The sequence below is a fragment of the Callorhinus ursinus genome, unplaced genomic scaffold (genome assembly GCF_003265705.2).
Source record: "Callorhinus ursinus isolate GAN/ISIS: 27379988/994484 unplaced genomic scaffold, GSC_fseal_2.0 scaffold17, whole genome shotgun sequence".
Classification (NCBI taxonomy): domain Eukaryota; kingdom Metazoa; phylum Chordata; class Mammalia; order Carnivora; family Otariidae; genus Callorhinus; species Callorhinus ursinus.
Window position 1 is genome coordinate 35,590,735 of NW_027397079.1, and position 10,414 is coordinate 35,601,148.

The window sequence follows — 10,414 nt, forward strand, 5'->3', positions numbered from 1 at the left end:
TTGGAAATTGAGGCGAGTGATCCCTATTTGGAAAATGAAGAAAATCCGAGGAAAGCTCTGCTATTTTCCTCTGCCTTCCAACATAAAGAGGGTTTTTATTTTGAAGGCTGCCTTCACCGGGACTGTTGGCATACTTCTGAAGCAGCAAACGAAGTCAGAAAGCAGAGACTTAGAAGTTATGAAGAGAAAGCCTCAAAAAAGGAGAATGGGAAACCGATCAGGCTATAATTTCACAAGGTAATTTGGCACCGTTTAGCAGAGACCTGGCCCCAGAGTGTCCACGAGTGCGGTTTGGGGAGGGACAAACCATCTACAGTTCCAGTGCTTGGCTACTCTTGTAGCATTGCTGAGGAATTTCCAAATCCTGGGAGTGACAGGGTCGGAGGTGAACAGGCTGAAATCTTCCACGCTGTCAATGTCAGGGAGGGGGAGAAACATCAGGCAACACCGACCTCAAAGTTTGTGGGTTTTTTTTTTTTTTTTAAATAAGAGGCTTCACTTCTGTGCGGTCCAATGCCACAACGTCATTAAGTCACAGTAGCAAAATGAGAAAATAAGGGAAGGAGGAAATGTCCAGCGTGCACGGACCCAGAAAATGGATCTTCCCTGCTCCTACCGCTGACGGAGCAACTGTTGGGGGACGCCTGGGTGCTCTGCCCGCCGGAGTCGCAGCGGGGCAGCCCCCTTCCCGCAGTCCGGGCGCGACCAGAGTGGCGCCGCGGCGGGGGGATCGGGCGGGCGCGCCGAGGACTTCAAAGGCCCGGCGCTGTCGCCGCCCCCGCCTGAGCGCGCGAATAGTACGGTCCAAGGGGGCGGCTCCTGGGGCGCGGCTCCCGCGGCAGCTGATGCGCGCCCCGCCGGCTGGGAGGCGGGAGCCAGAGACCCCGAGACCCGAGCCGCCCGGCGCCGCGGGCCGGGGCCCTGAGGAGGCCCCAGGAGAGGCATCTTCCCGGCGGGAGTCGCCGGCGCGGGGGTGGCCGCGGCCGCACCGTTCGGAAAGGAGGACGAGGAGGAAGCGGCGCTGCCTGCCGGCCGAGAGGAAGCGCTCCACCCGGGCCCCCGACGGCGCTCGTTTAACCACATCCGCGCCTCCGCTGGAAACGCTTACAGGCGCCTGTCACCCGTTCCCTCCATTTTGAAAGGGAAAAAAGGCTCTCCCCCTTCCCCTACTCTTAGGACCTGGAGCCGGAGGAGCCGCGCTCATGGCGTTCAGCCCTTGGCAGATCCTGTCGCCAGTGCAGTGGGCGAAATGGACCTGGTCCGCGGTGCGCGGCGGGGGCGCCGGAGAGGACGAGGCCGGAGGGCCAGAGGGCGACCCCGAGGAGGAGGACTCGCAAGCCGAGACCAAATCCTTGAGTTTCAGGCAAGTACACGCATCCCTGCCGAGATGCAGACGTGCTGCCATCCATCCATCTGCGGCTCATTCTGTGTGCGTGTGTGTGGTCGCTCACCCGCGTAACCATTATCATCGCAATGCCTGCGTCCCTACCCGAAACCGGGTCCCCGCTGTGCATTCGAAAGTTCAGGATGTTCTGTCTGGTATTACCTTCCCCCCGTTTCAGTATGAGCTTTCAGAACCTAACCCAGAATCTGCAGTCTTTCCGCATCCCGGTCTGCTTCAGTCACTTTCCCTTAAGCTTCGAGCCCCCAGCCCCCGCCCCTACACACACACAGTGTCATTGATCACACCCGGTAGAACTTGGGGCCCTCCGTGTGGGGAAGAAGTCGCTCCCAGGCCCTCCTGGTGTCCCTCTGTGTCCCGAAAATGCAGCCTTGGTAAAGAAGGTCGCGTGATGACAGGCCCCTGGCAGCTGGTGAGAAATGGTGGTCTTTGCTGAGCTGTCACCGAGTGATTGAGGAAGGCAGGTGACAGTATTCTCAGCTTGGGGCCGAGTGAGTTCCAAACAGGTAGAGGCCTGCCTAAGAAAAAGGCATCATGGCGAGAGCTGACTTAATTTTTAGGAGGAGGGGCAATCTTAATTTTTAAGCCTATGAAAAAGGGTTCTTGTTAGAAAAGGAGTCTGTTGAAAAGCGCTTTTGGGGGGATATCAGAAGAAAGGATGACCTCAAAAATAAATGGTGCTGGAGAAAAGCTCTGGAGGTTAGAGGAATATCAGGGAGACAGGAGGCCAGGCAGGAGGCCGAGGAGGGCCCAGCGAGAAAACCCCATGGTGAGCTCCCACAGGCCAGTCCCTGCTGAGGACTAGTGAGTTGTAAAGTTAGGCAAAAATGCTGGACTTTAGCCCTTGTCGATATATAGACTGTAAAAGGTGTCGGAAGTACCGTTGAAAGTGGTAATTCCTCATTTTTCCCCCTTGGCAGCTCGGATTCTGAAGGTAATTTTGAGACCCCTGAAGCTGAAACACCAATCAGATCGCCTCTCAAGGAATCCTGTGATTCATCCGTAGGATTGGCAGGACGGGGGGCCAAAACCCAAGGTAAAGAAAGACTTTCATTTTCTGTCTCTTTTGTTTTAAAGTTTTGAAAATGTAAATGAGGGAAGGAAGAGTGTTAACTTAGGGCCATTTAAAAAGATTTGGATTGAGTACTTACAAGAAAGGAGCTGTTTTAAAGCTCCTGCCTTATTTGAACTGTTTTTGTTTGTTCTATAGCAATGTGGTGGTCAGAGGCTTTCTTCCTAAGTAGTTTGTACATTTGCAGGATGAGATTATCAAACATTCCTGCTGGGCCCTTCCCCTCAGCCCCCCAAAAACAAAAATGTGTGTGGTAATGCAGAGGTAGAGGGAGGTATGTTTAAATTTGGCTTTGGATAGCTCTCAGGCTAAGTCACTTTCTCCAGGGGTGTGTGTAGCTGAAGACAAAATTATAGGTAAGAGTTGATTATTTAGATAGGAAGGAATCTTAAGCTGTTTTAAAATTGTTTACCTCTCCCCTCATCTACGTAGGAATGGTGGTGAGCTTCACAGTCTACCTAAGAAAACCTGGCACAGAAAAAAAAACCTAGCCCCCCTCAGAGCTCAACCTTGAGCCTGCCCTTCATCTACAAAAGCTTATGTTGTTTTCGTTTAATTAGTAGAAACCTTTTTTGTCACACAGCCAGTTTTGAGTAAAATTTCACCTGTCCTGGTAGAATCTGTCTATCCACGCAATAGAGTGCGCTCTGATTCAGCAGTGAAAAAGTCTTGCTCTCACTGAGCTAACATTATGGAGAGAGAGCGATCTTTTAAAGGTTAAGCAAGATACATACGTCAGCTTGTCTTACGTATTATGGAGAAAAATAAAGCCGTGGAAGGAGGAATAGGGTGTGTGGGGTGGGGATAAGAGATGCTGAAGGGTAATTAGGCGGAGCCTTGCCTATAAGGGAACTTGAGCAGAGCCCTGAGGGAAGATTGAGGGAACAGCCTTGCAGATTGTTGGGGTGGGAACCCTTTCAGCAGAGTGAATGGTTATCTGCAAAGGCCTAAAGCAGGACCAGCCTGGGATGGAGTGAGGCCCTGCGGTGGGAGGGTTTTGAGGACCAGTGAAGAGGCCAGGGTGACTTGAGTGGAGTGACTAGGGAGGGAACAGTAGGAGCTGAAGTTAGCCAAATACAGGGAATTCTGGAACATTTTGTTAATGGTTTAAAATGACAGAAATGTATTCTCTCACAGATTTGGAGCCTAGAAGTCCGAAATCAAGGTGTCAGCAGAGCCACAGAGCCATGTTCCCTCCAAAGCTTCTAGGGAACAGTCCTTTCTTGTCTTCTCTAGCTTCTGGTGGTTGCTAGTAATTCTTGGTGTTCCTTGGTTTGTGGCAGCATAACTTCAGTCTCTGCCTCCTTCATTACATGACAGGCTGCTCCCTGTGTGTCTCTGTGCCTTCACGTGACATTCTTTTAAGAACACCAGTCAGTGGGGGGCGCCTGGGTGGCTCAGTTGGTTAAGCGACTGCCTTCAGCTCAGGTCATGATCCTGGAGTCCTGGGAAAGAGTCCCACATCGGGCTCCCTGCTCAGCCGGGAGTCTGCTTCTCCCTCTGACCCTCCCCCCTCTCATGCTCTCTCTCTCTCATTCTCTCAAATAAATAAATAAATAAATAAACTCTTAAAAAAAAAAAAAACACCAGCCAGTGGATATAGGGACCCTTCTAATCCTGTATGATCTCATTTTAACTTGATTACATATGCAAAGGTACTATTTCCAAATAAGGTCACATTCACAGGTATGGGGAGTTAGGAATTCAACATACCTTTTTTTTTTTTTTTTTAAGAGAGCGTGCTAGAGGGGGGAAGGGGCAGAGAGAGGAGAGAGAGAATCTTAAGCAGGCTCCACGGCCAGCACAGAGCCCCACACACAGGGCTCTCTCTTGCCACCCTGAGATTATGACCTGAGCTGAAATCAAGACACTTAACCAACTGAGCCACCCAGGCGCTTCTCAGCATATCTTTTTGAGGGACACAGTTTAACCCACAACAGAGGGCTTTGAGCAGAGCCATCATGCTTTGAAGTCCTTTATCAAAGGCTACCTGGCTGCTGTCTGGAGAAGGGACTCTTTAGCATAGATGTCCTTTTTGAGTGCTTTCTCTTTTCCAGTGTCTGTCACTGTCACCCTGTGATGGCGCCAGCTTTCAGTTATCCTGTTAACTAGTTTTTGACCTGATGATAACTTTTTTCTACTAATAGTTACCGTATTTTATGGCTTCGTAACTTCCTCACAGATTGCTTGGGGAAGTCAGGTGCTCTGTGGTAGACTTCATGAGGGAGCTGGAATTATTGTTGAAATGATTCCAGCTTTTTGAGATTTGATTTTGCTTTGAATTGGGAGCTTCATACTGCGCTTCCCCTGCTGAGAATTCGGCCATATTCCCAACTCACCCTGGGTTGCTTTTCACCATTGTTTTTGGAAGAGACCTGCATGGGTTGGACAGGCACGTTATGTATCCAAGCGCTCGGTGTGTGGCACTTAGTTTCTTTACAGCACGGAAGATAAGATGCACTTGTTCTTCATAGTTTCCCTTTTCCTCTCTTAAGATTGGCAGATTAGAAAGGAGATTTGAAACCTGGTAAGAATTATTTTGAAGCTTTCCCATCAAATTTAAATAATGCTCACCAGACATGTTAAGTAGCTACTTGAAAGTCTCTTTGAATTGCTATCAGCTTGGGCAGCCCCTTCCTCACCATTCCATCAATTGGTAGTCTGATTCATCTTGACAAATTCTTTGCTAATTGCATAGAGGCCTGTATGGCTGGGGCCCCCAGAGCCATAGAGACCCAATCATTTGGTCCTTCCTGTGCCACTGACTCTTTTTTACATGTTTTGGTGACTTCTAGCTCACACTCTTTTTCTCACTCTCCCTAAAAGGTTTCTTTTTAGAGTCACGGACCAGGGAAGCTCTGTGGAGTAGATCATGATTGAAGGCCTTGTCTTTGGCAGGGGATGGGGGGAGGGTGTACAATCTGGGAAATTACCACTCGGTATTAAGAAATCTTTCAGTTTAGGGTCTTTAATAAGATGATTGCATATCAGCCTGGTAGTATCCTGCCTTTGAGAACTCCTTCTGCCCAACATGTATAAGGAGACTCTGTTAGTCCGGAGTCTTGTTGATGGCCTTGTTACACATACACAGTATGTATTTAGTACCAGAGCACAGGTCTGACCCGGAAAGGTATCAGTGGACAAAAATTCCTAGAGACTCATTGCATGTGGAAGTCTTTTAATTTCTGGGCTTGGATGGTCCTCTTACTCCTGGAATTGTTGATCATTTGGCTCCTGATGAAGTTAGTCTTTCATATTTCTGTGGTTTCAGGATGTGGTGGGGCAGCAGGTAGAGATTATATAAGACTATATCTTCTGGAGGGATGATTTATGAGTTGTTAGTCAGGGGTTGGAGTTAACATATGTAAAAGATCCTGGCTTCCTGGTAAATAATGGCCCTCCACTGTATGGGCTGTATCCCATATCCCATACCCATGGCCCCCACCCCAAACTCCATGAATTCTTTGAACACAGGGAAACATTTGAAGTTAATTTTCCATGTCTATTTAAACTTAATTTTCTTTTTATTGTAAGTTTTTGGGGGGAACTTACAGTATCTGAACTCTAATAATGCTTCTTTGAGACAGTTATATGCCATTCTAGGAATTAAACGGTAGATGAGGTTGTGGGGATTTTTTTAAGCCACAGGTTTCAGACTAACTGCTAAAATAAAACTTGAGCCCCAGAGGTTCCTTGAAAATACCAGAGTAGTGGCTGTAATATTTGGGCTGGTAATTCTGTGTTTTCTTTCTGCCTCCCTCAACAAAGAGTGTTTAAGCTCCTGCTGTTAAACTGTTCTTTCTCTTTACTGGGGGATAATCAGTGAGGAGACATTACCAATCAGAGGACTTTTGAAGAAGGTGTGATCTCAAGTTCATCTTTTTTTTTTTTTTTTTTTTTTGGTGGCCTGTGCATTGTTTTAGACTTTAAAAGTGAATGTCCTCTGCTACTAGAAACCTCCTTACCACACACATACCTTCATTTAATTCTTGCTGAAGCTCTCATATGCCCTTGGAACAACTCGTGAAATCTACGCTGTTTGATGTGTTAATTAGATGCCTTAGTATTTCAAAGACATGGGATAGTCCTTCTGAATAGAAGGAAAGATAAACAGGATCAATTTGCAGATGTTTACTGCTGGAGGCCTGGGGGGAATGCAGAGTTGCTTGTCGGCACACTTTTGGTAGTCTAGATCAGGAATCAGACTGTGGCTCAGAGACCAGATGTGGCCTGCTGCCTGCTGTGGCCGATTATTCTGCCTGGAAGCTAAGGATTATTTTTACATTTTTAAATGGTTGAAAAAAATTGTGCTGTGTGAATATTATATGAAATTCAAATTTTAGGGCCCATAAATAAAGTTTTATGGGAATGCAGCCACACTTGTTCACTTAGGGGTGTTGTCTATTATGGCTGCTTTCACACTAAATTAGCAAGGTTTTTCTGTTTGTTTTTAAGTGGGCTCCACACCCACTGTGGGGCTTGAACTCACAACCCTGAGATTTCAGAGTCATATGCTCTATCTACTGAGCCAGCCAGACACCCCTGAAATCGCAAGGCTGAGTACTTGGAACGGAGACTGGGCCAGCAAAAGCCTAAAATATGTACTCCTTGGATCTTGACAAAAATGTTTGCTGATCTAGATCCACACTTAAGACAATTTTGATAAAAATCTAAAGCTTAAGTAATTTGGGATAACTTTAAAGAAAGCGGCGAGGCTATCCATGATTAATTAACGATGAAGCCTGAGGCCAGGTGCATTAGTGTAGGCCTGTATGGTCAGATAAAGCTTTGGGATAAGACTGGTTTAGGCTGGCTATTTGTCTCCCTTGGAAAACACAAATGTCATTGGTCTGTCAGTACCTGATTTTCAATTAACTAAAAGATCCAAGGAGTTATGAAAAAAGGAAATTAAGGAAGAATGAAGAGAGTTTGGGAATCATTTAATATAAGTATAAATATATAGACCTTAAACTTTTGCCTATTAAGTGTTTTTTAATGGTTTTAATTTAATGGTTTTAATTTCATTTAATGGTTTTAATTGGGTGTTTCAGAATTTATTTGCCGGTTGATGTGGTATATTGTTGGTATATATTATAGGGTTGAAATGGTATATTTATTGGATTGTTTCAGACTGTACATATATTAAGACCTAGAATGCAAATCTTGTTAAAATGTAAGCCTTAGGTTTTTGATCCTAAGGCTTTGGGTTACATGTATAAGAAAATAGTATGTAGACATTTTTCATTAAGTATTTATTGAAGTGTTCCAGTCGAATCCATGTAGGGCTCTCCTAAGAATTTTAATTTAACATCCTCTCCCTGCCCCTACTACAGGGATTGCTTTATTAGAATTTCCTAGAAATAATGGGACTAATAAGGACCCTTAATGTTACCTAGTCCGATAGTTCAGCCCCTATGGTGCCTTCAACAATATCTGAAGCCATCCTATTCTTTTTTATTTTTATTTTTTATTTTTTGATGTAATTGGCTCTTTCACAGTTGAATTAAAATTTTTATATTATATTATTGTAAGATGTTTAAGACTTGAAAACTTCAGCAGCATGGTACAGTTCTTTTTTTTTTTTTTTTTTTAACCCCAGATAACGTTTTTAGCTGTCAACTTCGGAGGTTCCTACTAGTTAGTGTGATCAGAGCCATGTTTCTTTGTTGCTTTGTTTATACCAGTGTAAATGAGCCATGTGGAGCTTCTATATGGTGTTCTGCCCAAAGAGAAAGTTTCCTTGGGGAAAAAGTGTACTTTTTCTGGCAGACACCTCAGAAAGTGCAAAACCACACTATTTGAATAAAAAACTTAGGGGCAGGGGAAAAGTGTGCCTGCTGACAGTAAACATTTTAATAACTATAAAGCAGTATTTTTCTTTCAAAATGAATAGTAAATTCAAGATCTTCTTGAGAAATGTTGTAAGGATTAAACTCATTTCAGGGCGCCTGGGTGGCTCAGTTGGTTAAGCGACCGCCTTCGGCTCAGGTCATGATCCTGGAGTCCCGGGATCGAGTCCTGCATCGGGCTCCCTGCTCAGCGGGGGGTCTGCTTCTCCCTCTGACCCTCTTCCCTCTCATGCTCTCTGTCTCTCCTTCTCTCTCAAATAAATAAATAAAATCTTTAAAAAAAAAGGTTTAAACTCATTTCAGACTTGTACTCCCCAGTTTGGGGCTTACCTGAGCATCAAACAAAGCGAGTTAGCTTACTTTGACAATTTCTGGTGGTTCAAGGCATCAGGGGTGTGTGTGTGTGTGTGTGTGTGTGTGTGTGTGTGTGTGTGTGTGTCGGGCTGAGGGCAACCCTTCCAAAATGATGTTGCTGCCATTTAATGTTCTGCTTAAAAAAAAATGGATGTGGTTTAAAGCCATTTAAACAGTTAGGTTAAAGAGGACTTGTAGTGTCTTTTTCAATGGGGCAGTAACACTCTTCATAGGAAGTCCTGGCAGCATAAGCCATTTCGTCACAATCTCCTAACCTCGGGTCAGTGACAGGAAGATCCTGGCTTATCTCTCCAAAACAAAACAGCCGTCTTGGGTGGGGATGTGATAAATGAGGGTTGCTGAACTGCCTGAAAACTGTTTGCATTGGGCCTAGAAAGGGATTGCTGTTTGTAAGTTCAGGATCTCACCCTCACCTTTGCTTGTGCGAGAACCTAATTTTAGGAGTTTCCACAAACATGATCGGATCTCCAGGGGTTAGATTGCTAATGGCCAAATGGATATTTCATTATTTCACAAATGAAAAAACATAATCTGGCAGTTGCTGATCTCCAGCTTTCCCTACCATAAGACTCTCCCCTAGCCGACCGCTTGGCTTTCTGTGTCAGCTGAGTTTATTGAATGTATTGGAATCAAGTAGCCTTTTTTTTTCTTTTCAGCATCTTACTTGATTTTTAGAACAGTGATGCTGTGAGATAGGAAACATGTGATCTCCATTCCAAAGATTGGGAAATCAAGGCCAGCATCTTTATTGCTGGTAGTAGAGCGGGGTCTTAAATTCAGCTTTTTAAGATCGCACATCCGGAACTTTATGGGACATATTATATTCCTTCCCCAGGGAATCTGTGATTCTCTCTCTTCACTGATAGAAGAGAAAACTTATCAGAGGAAATAAAGGGGACAGAGTGTATGATGGGAGGAAGAACCTCCTTTAAAGTATCCTATTAAGTGATAGTAATTTTAAAACAAAAGTTCAATTGGGGATATATATTCCATTTATTAACTTGGCACGTATAATATGTAAAGTATAAAATGTACTTCAGGAATTTTGAATATCAGAAGTTTGCAGCAAAATTTAGACACAGAGCCAGAAGCAGGAAAGAAAAAAAGCATTACCAGGTAAGCAGCTCTGTTGAAAACATTTTGTGCCCTTAATGCTTAGCTTCAGCTCATCAGTGAGAAATTAAGAGGGAGGGGACATAGTCAGTAGTAGCTTTTGCTTTCTCTCTCCACCTGTGAGTCACATGTCAGTGAGAAGAGGCATGTGCACGGAAATGTATGCAGCCTCCTGGGACTCTGCACCTATTTTGGGATAGAAAGAGAAGTTTCTAAGAGGCCTGTATTAGTTATCTATTGCTGCATAACAAATTACTCCAAAACTTATTAGCAGCTTAGAAGTTAGAACAGTAAATATTATTTCACACAGTTTTCAGAGGCCTGGAATTTGGGGAGCAGCTTAGCTGGGTGGTCTGGCTTAGGGTTACTTGGGAGATTGAGTCACAGTGTTGGCCAGGACTGTAGTCATCTGAGAGCTTGACTGGGGCTGGAAGAACTTATCCTCAGGTAGCTCACTCCTGCCTGGCAAGTTCTTTACCAGGTGGATGGACCTCTCTGTGTATGAGGTTGCTTGAGTATCCTTCCAGCACTGCAGCTGACTGGCCACAGAGCGGGTGATCCAAGAGAAAGATGGAAATTGTAATGTCTTTTATGACTTAGCCT

At 45.1% G+C, this 10,414-nt stretch overlaps 1 protein-coding gene across 16 annotated transcripts in view; it reads left to right on the forward strand.

Annotated features, from left to right (window-relative positions):
- The window catches only part of TACC1 (transforming acidic coiled-coil containing protein 1), a 115,530-nt gene that overhangs the window by 57,652 nt on the left and 47,464 nt on the right, over nt 1-10,414 (forward strand). For 4 of the 16 annotated variants that reach the window (XM_073902483.1, XM_073902481.1, XM_073902488.1 and 1 more), the window contains 2 exons: nt 1,177-1,363; nt 2,323-2,438. The exons of 2 other annotated variants lie outside the window; for them this stretch is intronic. In XM_073902483.1, coding sequence (XP_073758584.1) covers nt 1,203-1,363; nt 2,323-2,438 — 277 coding nt within the window. In that variant the 5' untranslated portion in view covers nt 1,177-1,202. Of the gene's footprint in view, nt 1-740; nt 1,364-2,322; nt 2,439-10,414 lie in introns of those variants that run through there. 10 more of the 16 variants (XM_025885925.2, XM_025885924.2, XM_073902487.1 and 7 more) reach the window with 9 other exon arrangements.